This window comes from Piliocolobus tephrosceles, chromosome 5 (assembly GCF_002776525.5).
Source record: "Piliocolobus tephrosceles isolate RC106 chromosome 5, ASM277652v3, whole genome shotgun sequence".
NCBI classification, from domain to species: domain Eukaryota; kingdom Metazoa; phylum Chordata; class Mammalia; order Primates; family Cercopithecidae; genus Piliocolobus; species Piliocolobus tephrosceles.
The window spans coordinates 4,166,054-4,189,433 of record NC_045438.1 but is presented as its reverse complement, the minus strand read 5'-3'; the positions used below and the strand labels follow the sequence as shown (position 1 = coordinate 4,189,433).

The following is a 23,380-nucleotide window of genomic DNA, read 5'->3' as shown; positions in this document are numbered from 1 at the left end:
AGTAGGGGGATCTCTGAGTAGTTTGGGAGCTGTGACACCATCTGGGCCAGAGAACGATGACAGGAAGTAGCAGCTGCCTAGGGCGCTCACCTTTGATTCCCCGTGCAGAAATCATCTCAGTAAGTAGATTGATACAGTACAGCTCAGCTAACTTAATGATAGTGGAGCTCCCCAAGTGGTTCAGAGTAATAGAAATTATTCATTGCTTCATTGGTTATTCATTCATTCAACATCTACTATCTACCAGATGATGTAATGAGCATCTCAAGACTTTTCTCAACTGTCATCTTTTCAGTGAACTCTTCTCTAACCACCCTGTTTAAAATTGCAACCTCACACCCGCTCCTATGCTGCCTCCCCTCTCTTCTGTTTTATTTTCCTCCATAGTTCTTATCACCACTGACAAAACTAATTTTACTTAATTGGCTGTCTTTTCTTATAAACTCTGTAAGGTCAGGGAATTTTCTTATTACCTGGAATTTGTATTTCGTAGGATAGTGCCTACACACAGAAGGTGCTCCATCAATATTTTTGAATGAATTCATAAAATACTTACAGGATCACTACTGTGTGTCAAGCACCACCCTAGCTGCAGGAGATAAAACTGAGCAGAAAATTTAAAAAATCCTGTCCTTAAGGAAAGGAATTGCATTTTAGTGTAATCAATACAATTCGGTAATACAGAGATGTATGGGAGCCCCTCAGGGGGCACCTAATCTGGATTTAGAGAGCCAGAGAGGGCTTCCTGGAGGAAGCACTGGCTAAACTGAACTCTGGCAAGGGAAAAGGACATGAGAACTCCAAACAGGGGGGAAAACATGTGCAAAGAAATGAGTCCTGGCGGCCAGGTGCAGTGGCTTACACCTGTAATTCCAGCACTTCGGGGGTCCAAGGCAGGTGAATCTCTTCAGGTCAGGAGTTTGAGACCAGCCTGGCCAACATGGCGAAACCTCATCTCTACTAAAAAATACAAAAAGCTGGATGTGGTGGTGCGTACCTGTAATCCAAGCTACTCAGAAGACTGAGGCAGGAGAATGGCTTGAACCCAGGAGGCAGAGGTTGCAGTAAGCTGAGATCATACCACTACACTCCAGCGTGGGTGACAGAGCCAGACTCCGAGAGAGAGAGAGAGAGAAGAAGAAGAAGAAGGAGGAGGAGGAGGAGGAGGAGGAGAGGAAGAAGAAGAAGGGAAGGAAGGAAGGAAGGAAGGGAAAGAAAGAGAGAGAGAGAAGGAAGGGAGGAAGGAAGGAAAGGAAGGAAAGGAAGGAAGGAAGGAGAGAAATGAGTCATGGCCAGGAACAGCGGCTCACGCCTGTAATCCCAGCACTTTGGGAGGCCGAGGTGGGCAGGTCACTTGAGCTCAGGAGTTCAAGACAACTCTGGGCAACATGGTAAAATCTCATCTCTAAAAAAATACAAAAACTTAGCTGGACATGGTGGCATGTGCCTGTGGTCCCAGCTACTCGGAAGGCTGGGGTGGGAGAATCACTTGAGCCCAGGTGCACTTCAGCCTGGGTGACGGAATGAATAAAGGAGTCAAAAAAGACCATGGTATGTTAAGGAATGGCTTCAGCACTGAGTTTGTAGTTGTGTTTTGTGTGTTTTTTAAATTTAATTATTTTTATTACAGTAAGAACCCTTAACATGAGCTCTACCCTCAGAAATTTCAAGTGCCCAATACAATACTATTAACTATAGGCAAATGTTGTACAACAGATCTCTAAAACTAACAACTCTTGTGTAACTAACAGCATGGAGTTCAAAGGAGGAAATGAGCAAAAAAGAAGATGAAGAAGTACCCAATGTCACAAAGGGACTAACTTATAAGCCATATTCGTGAGTTTGGACTTAATTCTGAGCATTTCTACTGTAGAAATAGCATGATGATATTTGTAATTTAGAAAGATCCCTCGCATGATCTGATCTCTTTTCACATGTGATCAGACAGGCAGGACAAGTAAAGAGATTCTAAATAGTTTTAAGTGGCTAAAAAGAAAGGACTTGGTGACTTATTGGGTGTGTGAGTGAAAAAGAAAGATCAATTCGTGTTTATTTGTTCAGGGCTCAGCAAGTATTTTTTGAGCATATATTATGTACACTTTCCCATTGGCAACTAGACATATAGCATGAAGAAGACTGTTCTTACCCTCATGAAGCTTCCTTTCTAAGGCATACTTAGGTTTTATTTTCTGACCCTCCCATTAGAATGTGTGGGAGTAAAATATGCATAGATATGGGGAAGAGAGTTCCAAGCAAAGAGGATAGTATAAGGGTGACGAACTTGAGCATGGCATGTTTAAGAAATGGAGAGAGTGAAAGAAGTTACTAGTAATAAGAGACTAAATTCAAGACCAAGATGAGGCAGATTATATAAGGCAAAGTCAAGGAAAGGAGTTTGGATTTGCTCTTAGAAAAATTATTAGAGCAGGGGACCGATGTGATCTAATTTGTATTTTTAGATTGTGATTGCTGCTGGTGGAGAACTGACCTTTAAGGAGTGGAAGTGGATGTGATTAGACAGTCAGGGGCCACTAAGTGCATGATGATGACTTGAAGCCACTTGCTAGCTGTAGACGTGGATAGAGGTGGTTTGATGCATTCAGTAGATAAAGCCAATAGGATTTTCTAGCATTCATAGAGTGGATAGGGGACGTTGGAAAGAAAAAAAAAAGAGTCAAGAATGGTTCCTTAGTTATTGGCCTCAGTCACTGGGGGATGGTTGTGCCATGTGGTAAAATGAAGAAAACTGGGGAAGAGAAGATGTGAAGCAGAAAATCAAAGCATTCTGCTTTGGTCATGTAGATTTGAGTTTCCTGTTAGACATCCAAGCAGAGCTTGGTATAGGTAGCTGAGTATATGTGTCTGGAGTTCAACAAAGAGGCTGAAACTGGAATTATGCATTTGGATGTCATTCTCATATAGATGGCACTAAAGGTCATTGTATGATTAGATCATAGTGGAGTGGGTATAAATAGAAAAGAGAAGAAAATGAAACTGAGCCATGGGCCACATACAGAGACTAGGGGAAAGCAGGCTGAGGAGAGGCTAGTGTGGTAGAGGAGAACAAGGAGAATATAGTATGTCCTGGAAGCCAAGTCAAGAAAGTGTTTCAAGGAGAGAAGTATGACCTCTGATTGTCAGACACTCAGGATTCAGACCTGTGCAACTAAGTTACTGCTGGTCCCATTCAGGGAAGGAAGAATCACAAGAGGAGGGATAATCTGGGAACAAAGATGAGTTAAGTTTGAGCCATGCTGAGCTGTGGGGATTTGAGGCACATTCACATTAGATAAGTAGGTGGTGATATGGCTGTGGAGTTCGGGAGATAGATCCAGATTTGTGAGGTACATTTGGAAGTCCTCAGCCTAGGGATGATTTTTAAAGTCAGAACGGTAGATGAAATCATTCAGGGTAAATGTGCAACAGTGAGATGAGACACTATGGCAAAATCCTGGGAACACAACATTTGACAGATGAGAGCAGATGCAGGAGCCCATAAGCCAGGAATGCATAAAGGAGTCTGAAGAGGCCCGAGGGATGGAATCAAGGGCAGGGGTGGTTGAGAGCACCAAAAGAAGGAAGGAGTGTCAGATTCTTTGCTTAGTAAGAAGAGGATTAAAATGTGTCTGCTGGGTTCAAAAACAGGGAATGTTTTTGATCCATTTTGATCGTGTTTGGGGAACAGAAACCAGATTGCAGTGAATCGAGGTGTTGAATGGATGCTGATGAGATGGAGACAGTGGCTAAATGCAACTCTTTTCAAGAAGTTTGGCAGGAAAGGAAGTAAGAGGTGGGTGACAGCCAAAGAGTGGCACATGTAGAATGTGAAAATAAGACAACCAAGGATTGATCCCTCAGAAACACCAACTTTGAGAGGGACCAAAAGAACAAGATGCATCCACAAAAAGACAGAACAAAGGGCCAAAGAGATAGGAGGGAAAAAAGACAGATAAATCAGGAGAGGGAAAATTCAAGGGGACAGTGGTTAGCAATGCCAACTACTGCAGAGAGGTTTAGTAAGATAAGTCAGAAGCGGCCAGGCAATTTAGCCTTGGTGATCATAGTGAAAGGAGCTGTCAGTATTGCTGTAGCTTGAGGCATGAATGGGACCAAGATGCCAGACGCAGTAAGTGTAGATTGATCTTCACAGGCTGGCTGTGAAGAGGAAAAGATAAATAGCCACAGAGCCAGTGGGCATCAAGAATAAGAGCAGGACCTATATGGTGAAGGAACGCAGCAAGCAGAAAGGGATGAGGATCCAGGAGGGAAGTGGGGTAGCTGCTGGAGCAGGGCCTCAGAGACAGCAGAAGGAGAGAGGGGAGGGTTCCAAAGAACAGAGGGCAAAATCACCTTCCCCACCAGGCAAGTCCTTAGGGAAAGAAACTGAGTGTCAACTGGAGGAAAGAAATGCGTGTTCATTGGCAGCTGTCCACCTGCACCTGGATGTAGAATATTTTGTTCATGGTGGTATCCTCTGCATCTATAGCAATCCTGGTCACTTAGTAAGCATTCAATAAATATCTTTTGGATGAGTAAATAAGTGGCTAGTATAAGGTACTAAAAATCTGATTTTTGCATTTTTCTTGCTCTGTCACATAGGCTGGAGTGCAGTGGTATGATCCTAGCTCACTGCAGCCTCAAACTTCTGGGCTCAAGTGATCCTCCCACCTCAGCCTCCCAAGTGGCTGGGACTATAGGTGTGCACCACCACGCCTAGCTTATTTTCATATTTTTTGTAAAGATAGTGTCTCACTTTGTTGCCCAGGCTGGTCTTGAACTCCTGGCTTCAAGTAATCCTTCCACCTCCATTTCCCAAAACACTAGTATAGATGTGAGCCACCACACCCGGCAATTTTTGCTCTCTTCTAACAAAACCTGGAAATAAACCTAGAAATAAAACCCAACAAGTACAAGATGTTTTCCTCTAGCTTTTGAAATTGTTTCTCCCTACTATTTTAATGCAGTGAGGAATCAAAAGTAATGCAAAATTAATGTAGAATTAATATTTTATCAGAAAACTTTTATTTCCTTCAATATGCACTTTAAAATGTGTACTTTCTTTAATGTTACTGTTAATGTTCCTATGTTCATGAATTCTAAAAATTAGAAATACAAGTTAGAGTTTGGTTGACTTAACCACTTCTCCAAAAATACCCAAGGTAGCCACACAGTGTCAGAAAAGGAATGGTTCTAATTCTCATGCACTTTGTCTTATAACCTATACTTTATTTAACATAAAAAATGCAGAGGAACACCCCCAACCAGTGACCATTTTTCAATAGTCTCAGAGTTTTCTCTGTCTCCTATGGTACTCTCAATGTAAGAGAGAGCTCACAGCTGCTAGATTGATTTGAGGCTAATCCAGTCTAGACAACGAGACGACATATAAATCCTATATAGTTTGCTCCACCTGGGCCTTGATTACTAAACTTGTTTTATGTAAGGAGAATAGCAGACCCGTGATCACATCCTGGCTCTGACATTGCTAGGTGACTTCAAGAAAGTTACCTACTATCTTTAGAATTCCATTTCCTCATCTGTAAAATGGGAAAAATAAGAACATGTATCAGGGAGCCTGGCATATAGTAGGCACTCGGTAAATGTTAATTCCTTGCTTTTTACTTTTAGAATCTGGTTCGCTGATGATCAGAACGTGTTTTTAAAGCTGATAAAGGCTTTGATGATACCCAATGATCCTCAACCAGAAGGATCTTGCCCCCTGGGACAGCTCTACTCTCACCGAAGGCAGATTTCCCCGCGACTGAGCTAGAGAGCTTGTGTCTAATTATCTGTATCTTCCGGTCACCTAGATTTCTAGGTACTTGTCCCAGATTTTCAGTGCATAGCAGTGTCATTTTTTTCTTTCTTTCTTTTCTCCTTTGAGAGCTGAAGCCAAAAAAGTAGAGCGAATAAACTTGAGCAACTAGAAAGTTCGAATGACTGGCACAAGGGGACATATATAGTTTATATATTTAAATTCCTATTTGTAGGAAAAGAAAAGGAGTTTGGTAAAAATAATTTTCTAAATCCAAAAAAAATAGGGTATTTCCTGGGGAAAGTCTGTTATATATAGTCAGCACAGTGACACATTTGATTAGGTTAGCTCTCTTGGACAATGTGATGGAAACATGGCTTTGTCCAACATGAATATTTTAAGACAGTAAAACCTAAACAGTAAGTTCTAAGGTATAGGGTTTGGGAGGGGAGAGGTTATGAATAACATAGCTCTGAGAAGGAAAAAAAATCTCAGGGAGAGCGTGTAAGAGAGGCAGTGGCTGTCTACCAGAAAAGTTTGTTCCAGATGAAATATACTACTCCCTGGAATTACCCTCCTGGTCAGATTTTCAAATGCCTCTGGGATGGTGACAAATCCAGGCCACAGAATTAAAATGGTTATTGATTGTATGTGAATGTATGTTGCACAAAATATTTTCTACTCTCTTCAGCTGGACTGTCAGCCTAAAGAAGACTTCTGGGTGTGTGTGTGTGTTTTACTGAAGTCTGTCCTTTTAAAGATCCTTCCCTATTAACACTTCAGTTTTACTCACTGGAGATGGATTTCTCTTTGTCACTTTTAGAAACATGGGAGAATTGCCGATTAGAAGCAGAGGAAGGGAGAGTGGGGAAATGTTCTCTTTCCTGGAATCACCTACCAGTTGCCGCAGGTTTAGCCTCTGACAGCTGGGCCACTTGAGGAGAGCTCTTTGCTTGTGATAGCCAGAGGGGGGCGTTAATGAGGATCTGAAGGCTGGCAGAGGAGTCTCTTTTGGGCAGAGACCGTTAGAAAGAGGGATGAGGTCACCTCATTATGCTCTGTTGGAATGGGAGAAGTTTTTTAAAATAAACTTTTTAAAATAAACCATCAGCTTCCCTTGAAAACACTAACCGGACTCTTGTAGATTTTTACACTCTCATACATAACATGTATTGTTTTATATATTTTGAAAGAAGTACAGATGCTCCTGGACTTACGATGGTGTTACATCCCTATAAACCCATCATAAATTGAAAATACTGTAAGTCAAACCATCCTAAGTTAGGGACTGTCTGTGTATGCTCGAGAGAGGAAATTTGGAAACCACAGAGAGTTTGGGCCATGGAGTTGTGAAGATTCAGTTATCCCATTCAGCGATAACCATTGTTAACATTTTATTCTTATAGATTCTGATTTTCTCCATCCAGAAATTTTTATGCCTAATACTATGATATGTAGATATGTAATCAAGAAACAAATTTTTACATGAACGTGTATGTCATCTAAAGCAAGCATGGTATAGAGGGAATGTAGAAGGACTCCTGTCCTTCCCATGAGACCACCCAGATCAGGGAAGACTTGCATTCCCTTCGAAAAGCTGAGATGATGGGAGAAAACTAACACTCACTGTCTCTCTCCCCCCCCCCCCCCCCATCTTTCCATTCCCTTCCTGCTCCACCCCAAAGAGGAAATAGCTAAATTTAATATCCAGTTGCGGACTTTACCACTTGGTGGAGATGTGATGCTTTAAAAGAAAACTGAAAGTTTTGAGGGAAAAAAAAAATCTACAGTGCTTCATTTCTGCCTGCTCTATGTCCCTTGCTGGAAAGACCCCTGAAATACAGAGTCGAAGACCTGAAGACCATTTCCCCCAGGATATCTGGCTAAGAAAGTTTAGGCTAAGTTAAATTGGAGTGGGAGACTGGAGGCAACACTGCCTTCTCCAATTTAAAATTAATACAGCTGGTTTAAAATTAATACAGCTATTTGATCTCCATTTGGTTCTTGGAGTCTTTTAGGTGAACCATGTAGAATACAACCAATTTGACCTACAAATATGGCAGTTTCAAATGAATCAAGCTATTATTTTCTGCCAGTTAAATCCAAGAAGAGAGGAAAACTAAATGATTGGAACCACAGCATCCAACATTAAAGAAAAAAACAGAACAGGTAGTATTTTAGACACAAAAGACAGTCTCTAAATAGACATTTTACTAGAATGGAAACATAATACCATACTCAGCTTTTCTGAAGGTAGTTAAAAGCCGTAAGTTGAAGAAGAAAAACAAGCATTGCCAAGTTGTTAGGTTTGTAAGTAGAAAATGGGAATGCTATGGAGATTTCCTGAAATCACTGTTCTTAATTTGCAGAGCAGTTTTCCCATCGTAGTTACCTAGATTTCCTTGTCATTTTCATCCATGTTGCAGAACATATAAGTCAGAAAACGTAAGATACCATAATGTACTAACTTTATTACACTCTGATTATTTTTTTCATGAGTTAAAGTAATTCTTTGAACAGGTAAAACTGAAGTTACAAATTTGATCTTTTAGAAGAAAACACTTCCTGCTTTTATGGAAAGTAGTAACTTACTGGCTTTTTCCTGCACTTCTGGGCAAAGCTACTCATTCTTTTGAAAGTACAGTGAAATTTGTTATTACTCTAGATTATTTGATGGAACTTTGCGAAATCAACTCAGAAAAGTTAACAATAGGCTAAAGTATAACATTTAAGTGCTATATGACTATCTCATTTTTCTAACAAATTCCCTCCATCTTTTTTATCTGACATCAATATCACTGTGCTCTTTTTGAAAAGGGTAATTTATACCCAAATGATGTTTTCCAGCAGTAAACACAAATATCCAAATTCAAAATTTCATTTGAAACTCCATAAGAGTTTGGAGAAAGATACAGATTTTCCCCCAAAGCCTTCATTTAACATTTGACAATGACATAATGGATGTAAAAGCTCTTTGAAATCTCTGGGGATTTTTTAAGAGGGGGAGGGATGTTGAAGATTAAAAAATACGGCAGTAAATTTCATCTGGAAGGAAAAACAGATGAGAATAGCTAAGATAATTTTTTGAACAATGAGTAATGAAAACCAATTTGCCTTAGAAGACATTAAAAATGCATTTGTAAAGCTACAGCAATTAAAGCAACATGATACTGTTGGTAGTATGGTATATAACATGGCCCGAAAATGGATTTTAATATATATAAAATATACTATAGAGAAAATATTGCAGAGCAACAAGAAAGAGACTGATTATTCAACAAATGCAGTGAGAAAGTGGACTGTAATAAGAAACTAAATTAGCTATTAATTTAATTTCATGCAACAAAATAGTCCAGATGAATTACTATTTTAAATGTTAAAAAAGGAATAAGTAAGTAAAAGAACACATGGATGACTTACCATAGATGACTACTTCTCTGATTTGGGGAGAGAGAAGAAGATTTTTTTAAAATGAGCTTATAAATAAATATTTAAACCCATAATTTTTTAAAGCTATAAAAATATTTTCAGCAAATATGATAAAGGTCTAATAGTCTTAATAATATATAAAGATATTTTATATATCAGTAATAATACTAATAATTCAATAGAAAGAAAAAGTTTTGCTTTATCAGTAATCACATAACAAATTTAAAACAATTATAAAAGTTTATATTTGATATAAATTGGCAATAAAAAGATAATGTACAAATTGATAGGAATGCACACAGGGGCTAGGGGCTTTGGGCTTTGGTAAATGCTCAATAAATGTCAGCTGAATGAAGAATAAACTTTTTCTGGCTTTATCCTTCCTTTAATTCTTCAACTCTCATGACTTCCAAGGGGGCGTTGCAGGAAAGAGCCAGGGAAACAGAGAAGAGGGTGAGGTTCCCTTGGATATTGAAGGGAGGATGGCTGTGAGGCAGAAGCACTGATGACCCACAGGACTTCCTCTCTCTGCTTTTCCTAGCTCCCTCTATCCCACCCCTCTGGAGCTGGGGTGTGCCAATGGTTGCCCAAAGCCACTGGTAGGGTTGTTAAGGGGAGACAGCCCCCCAATCCGCATCCCATATTACTGCTCCGCAGCCTGTGCCTCTTCCTGCATCCCAGACATAGAACTGTGAACTCTTGTGGACCAAAGACTTGTAAAATATTCTGTAAAACCGGGATACAATTGGGGAGACCCACCAGCTGTAAAGAGGGTTTGCAGCCTGAAGGCAGATCTCACAGACACTCAGAAAATGTTCCATCTTCATGAGACCGTCCACTACTGGGGCAGCTTCATGACCATGTTTGGGGGCGCTGTGTGCATCATGATGAGCACACTTTCAGAAGCGTGGGTGTCTGAAGCCAAGTTAAGGGGTCTGCGGAGTGCTGGCAAAGGGAGGGAGCATCCATAGAAGTCCAGAGAGAAGCTCAAGTTGATTTTGGCAGGAAGGGAGGGATGGGATGCGTGTGTGCAGGAGAGGGCATAACCAAATGTGATTAAAGGCTGCAGAGAAAGGTGCAGTGATAAGATGGTCAGATCAGCTGGAGTGGAAAAGAAAAGGAGGTAGGCAGAGAGAGGGGAATTAAATGATGCTTCAGTCTTCCTGTACATACACATATTTTTAAAATTTGAATGCTACTTAATGTTGACTTTCTTCTGTTGTCTTAAAAGTAATGTCAACATGAACCTCTTTTATTTAAATAACTTCTGGAAGCTGCACTTGAACTCTAATCTAGGAGTCCAGATGCTAGTATTTTAGCCCCAATTCTAATACTAATTTGCTTTTCTCTTAGACTGTCAGTTCCCTTATTTATAAAGTAGATACAGTCATAACTCCCTTAAAGGGCTGTTGTGAAGATTCACTTTGTCTACCATAAAAATAACATAATAGTTTTTACAAACTGTAAGTGTAAACTTAATGCAACCAACTGTAAATGTTATTTAAAATGACAAGGTTCAAGCTGGGTGCAGTGGCTCATGCCTGTAATCCTAGCACTTTGGGAGACTGAGGCAGGAGGATTGCTTGAGCCCAGGAGATTGGGATGAGCCTGGGCAATTTAATGAGACCTCATCTCTATTTAGAAAATAAAATTTAAAAACAACTACAAGGTTCAAATAATAATCCTGCTATCACCATGACTTCAGAGACTTTGCCCCAAGCCATTGTGTACTGTGTGCCTCCGTGTCTCTGTCTTTTTGTTTGTTTGGTTTGGTTTGGTTTGGTTTGAAGACAGAATCGCACTCTGTTGCCCAGGGTGGAATTCAGTGGCACAATCTCAGCTTATTGCAACCTCTGCCTCTCAGGTTCAAGCGATTCTCCTGCCTCAGCCTCCCAAGTAGCTTGAATTACAGGCACACACCATCATGCCTGGCTAATTTTTGTATTTTTAGTAGAGACAGGGTTTCTCCATATTGGCCAGGCTGGTCTCGAACTCCTGACCTCAAGTGATCCTCCTGCCTTGGCCTCCCAAAGTGCTGGGATTACAGGTGTGAGCCACCGTGCTCAGCCGTCTCTATAAAATTAGAAAACAGAATCGTAGACACCTCTGGCATGTGTTGCCTGAGGATTCAAGGCATAAGGAGAATGAAATTCGTTTAAATTCTTAGGGGGGAAAAAGGATGCTATGTAAATCTAAGAGTAATAAACACTTCACTTTTCCATTAAAGTATTTTTAATGTCCTTGGAGATTTTTCAGAGCATAAGATGGTTATAAAATAATATTTGTTTATTTTTTCGTATGGATATTTTATAATTTCTTTTTAGATTCAGAGATGTATGCAAAGAAAGTTAAATCTACTGAAAAGATTGATGGCAATCAGAAGAGGAGTTTTGTTTGTTGCTTTTCTTTTTTAACAGTTTCAGTTATAATGCTTCTCTTTTCTACCACTCTAACAACCACTTAGCCAAGGAATTAAGCTAGGAGAAAACTATTGGAAAATTATTTTGTCAGTATGTTTTATGTTATATGACCACGAGGGGAAAGCTGAAGGCAAAAATCACTAAAAAGAATAGCCTGTTTAGTAAGAGCAGCTGCCAGTTTCTCCTCAATAGTTACAGATGCCATGGTGAGACCTTTAGCTGTAGCAATTAAATATTCCTGTCATTGACCTTCATTAAAACATTGTTCAAAAAATTATTATGACACAATTTCTGCTGATTCTAACAATTTGTGTGACCTTGAGCACATCATTTCACCTCTCGGGACTTAGGAATCCTCAACTGTTAAATAAAGGGGTCTTGGTGATTCTAAACTGGGGAGAGACTGCCCTCCAGGGGCCTTTGCAAATGTGTAGAATGTTTAATGGTCAAGACCCAGCAATGCTAACTGCCCTGCAGAGAACATGAGACAATCTTGCAAAATGAATTGTCCCACCCTAAATGCCAGTAGCAACCTTGAATATCTCTAATGTCCCTTCTCATGGTCAGTGATACCACATGTCTGACCATTCATTGATTTATTCAGCCACCAATTACTGAGGCCCCACTCTATCATAAGCACCAAGCTTCTCTCCTCAGATACCCCAGAAACCCTGGCTTTATTGTATCCTTCTTTAAGAAAAATTATGATTATATTCTTCTTTCCCTTCTCTTCTTTCTAAAAGTTTGCACTTACCCACAGAACCACCTGACACTTACAAATAAGGATTTTCCAACTCAAACCATTAGGGGAATAGATCTCAGGACTCATCAAGTGCTTTGGGTTTTCTAATGACACTGAGAACTTAAAAGCTCACTTCAGCCCTCCTCAAAGATTGGATGATGGCCTAGCTTGCTCTCAATAATTCAGGAATAGAGGCTTTCAGCTCCGCTGACCAAGGGCTTCCAGCCAGATCATGAAACCCTAATTCTGTAGTGTGCAGCTAAATATTTCAACTTGATTCAATCATTTTTAAGTTTTAACACAAAACACCAACTGTTTTATGCCCAGTGAACAGTTTTCAATGGCAAACTGAAATTTCCTAATATACTTAAATAGCATCTGAGGCTAGCTGCGAAACCTACCTTAGAGCATATTACCACATCATTAACTTACATTGCTAGTTAACTGCAGTGAGCAACTGTGTGCTGTAGTAAAATCCTACCTGCCACCACCTCCTTCCTATAGCCCCTCCAAGAGTGCTGTGACCTTTGGGCTCAGCCCCTAGCCATCACAGTGCTACTTTAGCATTCACATGGTCCTTCCTCACCTTATCATCTCAGCAACCCTGGGGATAGCTTACTATTCTGAGTGCTTGTTTCATTTTGCAGAGGAGAAGACCAGTGCACAGAGAAACACGAGCATCTGTCCAGGTCACAAAAAGCTTTGGGGATAGAGGGGATTCAGCATGCTATTTGCAGTGCCAAGAAGCCACTCCGATGTTCAGGGATGCTTTGCAAATACACAAAATTTTTCCAGCCTTCAGTGAATCTTGGAGACTCTATTTTGATGTTTCTGATCATTAAAAATCTTTGTATATATTTGCTCAATAACTCTTATTGAATACTCCTCCTAATCCCAGCAGTGTTCTGATGCCAATAATCGTGTACTAATTAAGTACTATTACAACTGGAACTACAGAGGAGAAGTACAGGGTTCAACAAAAGCATCAAACAGGACTCGACCTAGCTTGGGGATCTAAGAGGCTTTCCTGAGGAGGCAACTTAACAAGTGCAGGCCTGAAGGAAAAGGAGGAGGAAGTTCCAGCAGTGGAGCACTCCAGAAGGAGGGGTGTACATAAGTGAAGGCCCTGGGGCAGGAAGGAGAGGCTTGTTCCATGTAGCAGAGGATGTTAGCTCAGTCCAGGTGGCAGAAGTGGGAGAGGGTGGCATGAGTAGATTTGAGAGATGTTTGGAAGATTAAATTGGCAGAATTTGGCAATCAATAGGATATAGGCAATGAAAGTGAAGTATTGAGGATCACTGCCCTGTACTGGCAGCTGGGTGGTAGGGGCCACTTGTTCAGAATTCCAGCAAGGAGATACACTGGGTGGTTGGACAAATCACAAGTTCCTCATGTGGTACAAGGAACTTGCAGTTCTGTGTGGCATCACTTTGTCTAAGAGAGACCCTGTCTTGGATAGTGTATCCAGAGGTCTTACCACAGTGTGGTAGAGTCTGAATTAGTTCCATGGAGCCCAAAGCATGTGTTTGAAAGCAGGGTTATAGACCAGCAATGAGGGCCTCGTGATTTAAGAATTACTTTCATGTGTAGTGTCTCTGAGGTTCATACTGATCTTTGGGGAAAGTTGTTATCTTCATTTTACTAACAGAAATTTGAAGCTTCTGAGTTTGTGATTTGCCCAAGGTCACACAGCTGTAGATGAGGATTTGTACTCAAATTCAGGTCTTCTGACTCCTAGCACAGGGGTCTTCTCATTTCACCACATTATCTCTCCACATAATTGGGGCAAATTCTCTATCAACTCCTCGGACTTACCTGTCAGATGGAATCTCACTATTTGTACAAAATATATAAAAAAAAAATCAAATTTTTTTGCTATACTCTATTCAACTTGCTTTAAAAATTTTTTTCTAATAGTTCTTTTAAGTATTTCTACTTTTGAGACTCATAAATTTGCATTTATATTTAGAGCACTTTTTTATTTTAAGAGTGAAATGACAAGAACAGATCAATTTTTACTGGTAGCAGGAAGACAGCTGTCCAGGAGAAATTAAATTCAACTTTTGTCTAATTTCTAATAATTTATAAAGCACAGAGTCCGGGCGCAGTGGCTCAAGCCTGTAATCCCAGCACTTTGGGAGGCCGAGACGGGTGGATCGCGAGGTCAGGAGATCGAGACCATCCTGGCTAACACGGTGAAACCCCGTCTCTACTAAAAAAAAAATACAAAAAGCTAGCCGGGCGACGTAGAGGGCACCTGTAGGCCCAGCTACTCGGGAGGCTGAGGCAGGAGAATGGCATAAACCCGGGAGGCGGAGCTTGCAGTGAGCTGAGATCCGGCCACTGCACTCCAGCCTGGGTGACAGAGGGAGACTCCGTCTCAAAAAAAAAAAAAAAAAAAAATTATAAGACCTCTGCACCCTCACCTCCTATTCCCAGACGTTCTCGTAAAATAGGGGGACAGTGTAAAAAGGCCGGGTATACTCTCCCCAAACCAAAGGTGTTCCCGTGGAGCATGGCCGGGCTCTGAAGACAGGAGGCAGAGTTGCCCCAGCACCTGGAGGCAGGAGACTCTTCACCACCAGCCTGTCTTATCAGTTTGCTTTCTCCCCTTTCCCTTAAAGTCTGGGGGATGTTTACAATTAAGTAAATAAATAAAGCTAATTTCCATTTATTTCAGATTCTGTTTTAACTACATCAAGCCTGAGTCTACACAAAATCTCAGGTTCAGGGGAAAGACAGAACCCTTTCTGCAGAACTAAATTACTTTTCCCTTTTACATGGAAAGCTTCCTCTTGAACCTCTTGTTGTTGTTTACCTTCATCCCTCCCAATAGCTCCTGGACTGTTTTGTGATCCCAGTCGTGATTTTGCTCTCCTGGTTCTTCCTGCTGATCCGGTACAAGGCTGTGCATTTCATCGGCATCGTCGTCTGCATCCTGGGAATGGGCTGCATGGTGGGAGCAGATGTGCTTGTGGGAAGGCATCAGGGAGCAGGTGAGTCTTCGGATGTTCACCAGGTTCCTTACCTCTGCCAGTGAGGCCAAGACAAGACATGGAATGTTCATAGTTGGGTGAAAACAAGGACCTTAGGAACCTGGATTTCCCACTGTTTGTGTCCTGTTCATGTTTGTTGCCCCCACACCTGAAACGGGGCACACGGGAGGTGCTTAATGCATGTTTCTTGAGTGAATGAGGATGCAAAATACAGCTTTCATGCCCTTTCTGCATCCATTCAGAAACATGCAGACAGTGTGTAAAACTGAGAGTCATGACCTACCAAGAAGATGTTTTGGAGGTCAATCCATTCCTGAACCAGCTACCTGGCCCAAGCCCTGGTCCTTTGTAGAGTTGGTGGTAATGAGTTAATTCACTCCTGAGTCACAGGGCCTTCCACACATTTCCCCACCCCCAAACCTTTCTCTGTCAAGCCAGAGAAAGACTGAGCTTTCAAACTACTGGGTGAAGGTTGGTTTATAGGCCCACAAGTAAATAAAGTTTGAGGACTAGTTAAGAGTGCTCCATAATTTTAGTGGGGAGAGTTAAGTTCTGTCTCCTCACACAAAGTTTTTAATTTGTTTTACAAGGAGGGGTTATTGGTATCAATTAGAGTTTATAAACCCACAAGGTAAAGCTGCATGATTCACTCATCAAATTGCTGTGAATCTGCTGGGGGAGCCCTGAGCCAGGGTGGTTTCCAGAAGACCCTTTTTAAAGCATTGGAGTTCTTTAAAATGTACCAAAATTTTTGCTACAGAAGGGTTTTTGGAACAGAAAAAAAAAATGACCTCCTTTGTTAACATTAGAAATGGGATAGAAAGTACCCACTTTTCTATAGTTCTTGGAATTGCCCTTTCTTCTAGGAAATTGGATGATAAAGAGTCAAAAGTGGACCATTTGTCTTTATGAGACAAGGTCACATGAAGTCTCTGAAACGATGTGATGTATGTTGCACCATAGAACTTTGTAACTGAAAAGGACCTTGTTCAGCTCGTTTATGATTGACATATGTGAACACCAAGGTGCATCCAAACCAAGTGAGTTGCCCAAGTCACAGAGCTGACAAAGCAGACACTGGAACACAAGGCCCCTGGCCTCCAGGGCAGGCCTCCTTCTCTGTCCCATGTTGCTGGGAGGTGAAGACACAACATAGAACAAAAGAGAGACAACCTCAGCCTCACACATCCATACCACCTACACAACACCATCGGTCCCCACTTCAATAGAAATCTGGAAACCTCGGTGTTTCCCAGATTCTCTTCTATGAAACACTGGTTCCATAACATATCAATAGATGTCATATGAAAGGGCCAATATTATGCTATATGCGTGTAGTAATGTTGATATGAATAATCTTTTCAGACCAGATAATATTTTTGTCTTATACAATGTGGCCAGTTGTTCTAAAATCATATATGTGTGTGTATATATATATATATATATATATATATATTTTTTTTTTTTTTTTCTTGAGACAGAGTCCTGCTCTGTCACCCAGGCTGGAGTGCAGTGGCATAATTTCAGCTCACTGCAACCTCCACCTCCCAGGTTCAAGCGATTCCCCTGCCCCAGCCTCCCAAGTAGCTGGGATTACAGGCACCTGCCACCACGCCGAGCTAATTCTTGTATTTTTAGTAGAGACGGGTTTTCACCACATTGGCCAGGCTGGTCTTGAACTCTTGACGTCAAGTGCTTCACTGGCCTCGGCCTCCCAAAGTGCCAAGGTTATAGGCATAAGCCACTACAGCCAGCCTAAAATCATAATTTAGTTACACTTTCTCAGTTTTCCACACACTGTGTAAACACAGGCTAAGCAGAAACAAGTACCCTTAGTTATAAAAACTCTGCCTTCATGAACCCCAGCCATTCATCTTGGCTATCATCTTGCATTCGATAGTCAACTATAAAGATGAACATTTAAGCCTAGAATGTTAAGCTAATTTGAATTGATTTCACTAGATTGTATTCATTAATCCTGTAAAAAATGTTGTTTTGATTTTAAATGAAGCGCTAGAAAAGAAGCAAAACTACTTAAGAAAAATAAAGTAAGTCCATTTGAGAGTCTTTCCAAAGTGTCATTTTTAAAAAACAATGTAGATGTGGCTAAAACATACTGGAGTGGAATTTGGTTTCTGCATGTGAATCTGTTTAAGTCCCCCAGCATCATTGCTTTTGTAATATACAAAGCATCAGTGTTAACAGAATTAATCTTTATCATTGTGGAGCACTTTCTGTGCTATTGAAATGGTGCCCAAGTACATAGAGTGATGTTTTAAGACCAGCCCAGATATAGGATCCAAGGACTCATTTTATAAAATTATGATTGGACATGCTCTGCCTCTATAAAAATATTAAAGTAGACAGCAATTTAAGCTATCACAGAGAACATATTTTTTTAAAGAAAAAAAAACCCACTGGTTTTGAGGTCAGTAGAATCCTAAAATTGTTATATATCATTATCAAAACTATTCCTTTTTTTCACCTCTATGGCAGAGTTGGTTCAATTGCATTTATCAGCCAGGGTCACAAAACTTTTCTAAAATACTGCAGGTAATCACCAGAACATAAGTCAGGCATCCAAGTCCATATAAAATGTCATCACCAGGCCAAGCACATTCAGAAATCCTAGCCACTCAAGAGGCCAAGGCAGGAGGGTCACTTGAGGCCAGGAGTTCGAGATCAGCCTGGGCAACATAGTGAGACCTCATCTCTACAGAAAAAATTAGCCAGCATGGTGGTGTGCACCTATAGTCCTGCCACTTGGGAGGCTGAGGCGGGAGGATCGCTTGAGCCCAGGAGTTTAAGGTTATAGTGGGCTGTGATTGCACCACTGCATTCTAACCTGGGCAACAGACCAAGACTCTATCTCAAAAAAATCAGAATAATAATAATACAGTTATCATCACTGTATCAACAGTTTTGCACAGGAAAAAAGACTGTCTAACTTCATCCTTTTTATAATGCTTAATCTATGTTTCATCTTCATTTGAAATTTTGACAATTCTGTCTCCAGGCACGTTGATGTTGGCCCTTTCAAAGTTTCTTTGACTTCATTATAATTAAAGCAATTGCTTTAATTCTACTTTGTCAGCATGTTTCTTCATTAGCTATCCAGGAATTACTTGTTTTGATTTAAGTCTGACTGAAGGAAACTTCTTAGATGGCATTAAGTACTTCATGTACAAAATATGTTTCGGGGCACAGAATGATGTGCCAGGAATAGGGCTTTTGTTGAAACTTGACCAGCAAGTTTTCCCACTCTAGACAGAGGTAGAAAGAAAGCACCCTAGTCCCCAGCCCGGAAGACTCTGCCTTAGAGACTAGAGAGTGGTATATGTGGTGGGAAGGATGCAAACAGCACTTATGTTCTCATTCTATGTGTGTCACGTGTACAACTGATCACCCACTATAGGACGCCCTTTGAGCTCACCTGAAGGAAATGTCTTCTCCAAGCTTACTGGTAAAAAATCAGTGGTCTTAATACGTGTATTCTCTTTGTCACCTTGGCTCCATGTCAGCAGTATAGGCCTCCTCTGAAAGATCATCTCTGCATTTACTGATGTGCGGGGCAATTAACAGGCAATGGAAGTGGCTTCTGAGAATATTATAAATATTATAGATGTATTGGAGTGTGCAAAAATGACTTAGTAAAGTCGAAAAGATTCAGCACCAGGAGTTCTCTACTTGCCTGGGAAAACTTAATGGATATAAAAGGCAAGGTTAGAAGGTAATAAGATTAAGATAAAACCTAATCAAAGTAACTCCTTGTTATGAAATATCCTTCTTGCCCTTCAAAATATCCTCTTTCTAACACAATACATTTATTGCATCTTTTAGTTCATTTATCAAAGATATTAGATGCCAACAATAATTTTTTATTACACTTAATTTTATATTCATTTCAAGGAAAAGAAAATATTTTCAAGGAGCCAGGTAACCAAACACAATCAAGTAAAAATGACATTTTTTATTGAGTGCCCACAGGTACCAGATACTTTAATACAGATTATTTCATTTAATCCTCCTAACTATGCAAAGAATTTTTATTGTCATTCTTGCAGCTGAAGAAATCAAGCCTCAGAGAAGATAAGCAATATGTTTAAGGGCATACCATCACCAAATTACGTGGCCCAGATGTGAAATTTAGCCATTATTCTTTCTGCTATAACACTTAGTCCTTCTTTTTCCATAACTGTGACTTCTGTAACAAATGTAAAGATGTTTTATCATAGTCAATTAGTGTAAGTGACTGCCCTAGATTGCCCAGAATGGAGAAGTTCCCCAGATGTGGAACTTTTAGTGCTAAAACCAACAGAGTCCCAGGAAAACGAGATAATTGGTTCTCCCTATTTGAGAGGCAGATGTGTTCAATGGAATGGATACATTTTCAGGAACGGCACTAACAGTCTTTCAACACTCTAGAATAGTACAACTCACCATTTATTTCTTGTCCTAGTGGTAAGTCATGATTTCAAATAACCTTCCTTTTTCCTCCCACCACCACACATACGCTAACATGTCTCCAAACATGATATTTCTAGTACTTAAACAAAAATCTAATAAGAAAAGCCAGTTTTTGCAAAGCAATTATGACTAGGTTGGTTAGAATCAAGGAGCAATCCACAATGAGAAATGCCCAACCCAAAGAGACAGGTGGTCCAGGAAATAATGCATTCACTTTTTTAAACTACCATTTAGTGAACACTTACTAAGTGTCAGATACAATGCTAAGCATTTTACATGTCATATTTTATTTTATTCTCACAGTAACCTAATTTTAAGATAAGGAGACTGAAGTTAGAAAGACTCTGTAGTTTGCCCAGTATTACACAGCTAGTAAGTGATAGAGATGTGATCAGACCCAACTCTACCAATACATTGAAAGCTGTTCTCACTGAAAACATTTATCATAGGATGTATTAAGACCTGTTCAGTCAGCTCAATTCATGTAGCTTTTTATTGAGCATGTATAATGCTCCAGGGTCCATGCTAGAGACCACACAGAATATACAGCTGAGTGAGCCATAGTCCCTGCCCTTCAACCATGATTTGTAAGAGAACAGGTGGCTGCGAGGAGATGAGATACACAAGTTAACAAGTAACAGACAAGGAGTGGAATATGGTGGGTGCCATAGACAGATACCATTGCTGTGAAATTTAGAGGAGGGAGAGAACTATCGGTTTGGGCAGACATTTCATAATTTTAAATGTGTCCATTTACCCAAAATTTATAAATCATTATCACCTATTGTGGTTTTATACACACATAAATGACAGATGTTCTAGCATAACTTTGCCCATGAACATTGTGCAAAAATGGCTATCACCATGTCAGGTATCTACTGCATTAACAGTACATAAACTATATTAATATTTTATATAGTATTAATGTAATATGTGATAATTTCCAGTTAACTAGATACAAATTTTAGACACAAAATATTAGTCTTAGTACCCATACTTTTTATTATATCAAACACTTCATTATATAATATAATTGGATAAAATTATGTTCTGGTTAATTTAATTATGTTTAATTAACTAAATTTTAATGTATGTTACATGTATATGTACTACTTTCAAATGACTTAAAAACTGACACATATAATTATCAGCAAATTATAATAAATAATATTTAATCTTTTTGTTAGTGATAACTTAGAAAATACTTGTGAACTTGTGGTTACACAAAATTGTGTTGTGATGATCAATAATTATTATTGAATTGGTGAAAACTCAAAGTACCGATGAGTATATTTCTTACAGCCAAAGGCTAGTTAACAGAAGAGGCCATAACCGTGTGGCGTTTGAAAAATATTGGTGAGACTATTCACTGAAATAGTAGTATCCTCTTTTTAGGACTTTTAAAAGGTAGATTGATGCTTCCCTAATTTCTATTAAAATATTTCATTGTGATTTAGCTTTATTCAATTCATTCTATAAAATTAATTTTATTAACCAAGAATTACATTATGCAGCACCTCCACACTTCACTAGTACGACAGTAACTGATATTCGTAACAATGACCCCATGTCATCACAAGGCTCTAAAATGTCTTCTGAGTGAAAAGAGACTGGATCATGTTCATTATAACTTTACAATTTTAGTTATAGATACCTTCTATTTTATGGGTCATTCTTCAGATGAACTACTTAAAATTGAACGTTTGTCATTATTTTATAGTTGACACATAAAAAAGATTAATCAGGTTGCCAAAGATTTCACATTCTGTCACAGCAACCTTAATTTTCCTAAAAGATCTGCCCAGGGACCTCTCACCAAGTCTGGTTTCTCATTAGGGCCTCCTCAAGTTCTCGGCTCATCTCCTAGGCAGTGATGCCTAACTCCCCATGAACCCAAAGAGAACTTCCAGCTCTCACAAAATGCCATTATCAGCTCCATTCCCATGAAGATGACTCCAGCACAATGCTACCTTCGGGGTCTCTTCCCCTCTCTCTCCAATCCTTGACAGGAAAAGGAAGTTCCCTTAGAAAACGTGGCACCATTTAGAGATAGAATCTTCCAAGGCGACCACATGCCAAAGTCTTTCCACAAGCCCTGCCCAGATTATCTGATGTGAAGCCACTACCTAAAGAACACTCAGTGCTCCCCACTGAACAGTGAGAACCCAGGCTCATCGGGAAATCCAGGGCTAAGCTATCGTTGAGTCCTTTCCTTAGAATCACGCTGGAGTAAGCACCCTTTCCGTCCTCAGCTTCCACTGCCCCAGAGCTGCAGGTGAGCTGAACTCCTGCACTGCTGACTTATGCAGGACAGAGCCAGAGACCCCTTGGGTACAGAGCCCACCAGTGAGGCCATTCTAGCTGCTTATTTCTACTCTCCTCCTTCCCTGGCTCCATACTTCCTGGAGTGGGAAGTTTGCCCAACTCTAGGAAATACCTGGGCAAAGCATTTATTTTGTTTTAAATCAACCAAAATTGAGTTTATTTTTATTTATTTATTTCTTTGAGACAGAATTTCACTCTTTCCCCAGGCTGGAGTGAAGTGGCACAATCTCGGCTCACTGCAACCTCCACCTCCTGGATTCTAAGGGATTCTTCTGCCTCAGCCTCCCAAGTAGCTGGGATTACAGGCACCCACCACCACATCTGGCTAATTTTTGTAGTTTTAGTAGAGACAAGGTTTTGCCATGTTGGCCAGACTGGTCTCAAACTCCTGACCTCAGGTGATCCACCTGCCTCGGCCTCCCAAAGTGCTAGGATTACAGGCGTGTGCCACCATGCCCAGCCCAAAATTGAGTTTAAAACGAAAAGAATTTTTGATGAAAAAATGTTAATGTGATAGTGATTTACATATATTTACACTCTTACGTTACTTACCTCAGGGGAGTTGAAAATTTCAACCCATAAATCCTTTCACTCTCATTTTCTAAGTTACACATTTTGCCCATGGTCAAAATGGAGTCTTGACGGCTTCTGTTATCGCTTCCCTCCCTGAATAGCAGAGGGTGGAAATTTATACTGCTTCTGTTTGTTCTACACCATGTTCACTAAACTGCTGGAAAATGTCCTGAAACCAACATAACTTGTGTATGTATTAGCATATATATTCATAGACATTAGCTGGATGTGGTGGTCGGTGCCTGTAATCTTAGCTACTCGTGAGGCTGAGGCAGGAGAATCCCTTAGAACCTGGGAGGTAGAGGTTGCACTGAGCCGAGATTGTGCCACTTCATATTTGTATAAATCTGGTAAGTGAAAATCTGATACATGGACAGAAGGTAGTGGGCTTTGTAGAGAGGGTGTGATCTGGAAGAGACTGATCTCTTTCTTAGTTAGAGAAGACTTCTAATTGTGTCAACATAGGCAACCTTTTTATATCAGAACATGTCTAGAGCACAGATAAACAAACTTCTATAAAAATGTCAAAATAGCCGGGCGCAGTGGCTCAAGCCTGTAATCCCAGCACTTTGGGAGGCTGAGACGGGCGGATCACGAGGTCAGGAGATCGAGACCATCCTCGCCAACACAGTGAAACCCCGTCTCTACTAAAAAATACAAAAAACTAGCTGGG

At 40.3% G+C, this 23,380-nt stretch overlaps 1 protein-coding gene across 2 annotated transcripts in view; it reads left to right on the top strand.

Annotated features, from left to right (window-relative positions):
- Positions 1 to 23,380, top strand: part of SLC35F1 (solute carrier family 35 member F1) — a 404,897-nt gene that overhangs the window by 343,447 nt on the left and 38,070 nt on the right. For both annotated transcript variants that reach the window (XM_023219009.3, XM_023219010.3), the window contains exon 4: positions 15,183 to 15,342. In XM_023219009.3, coding sequence (XP_023074777.2) covers positions 15,183 to 15,342 — 160 coding nt within the window. The remainder of the gene's footprint in view (positions 1 to 15,182; positions 15,343 to 23,380) is intronic.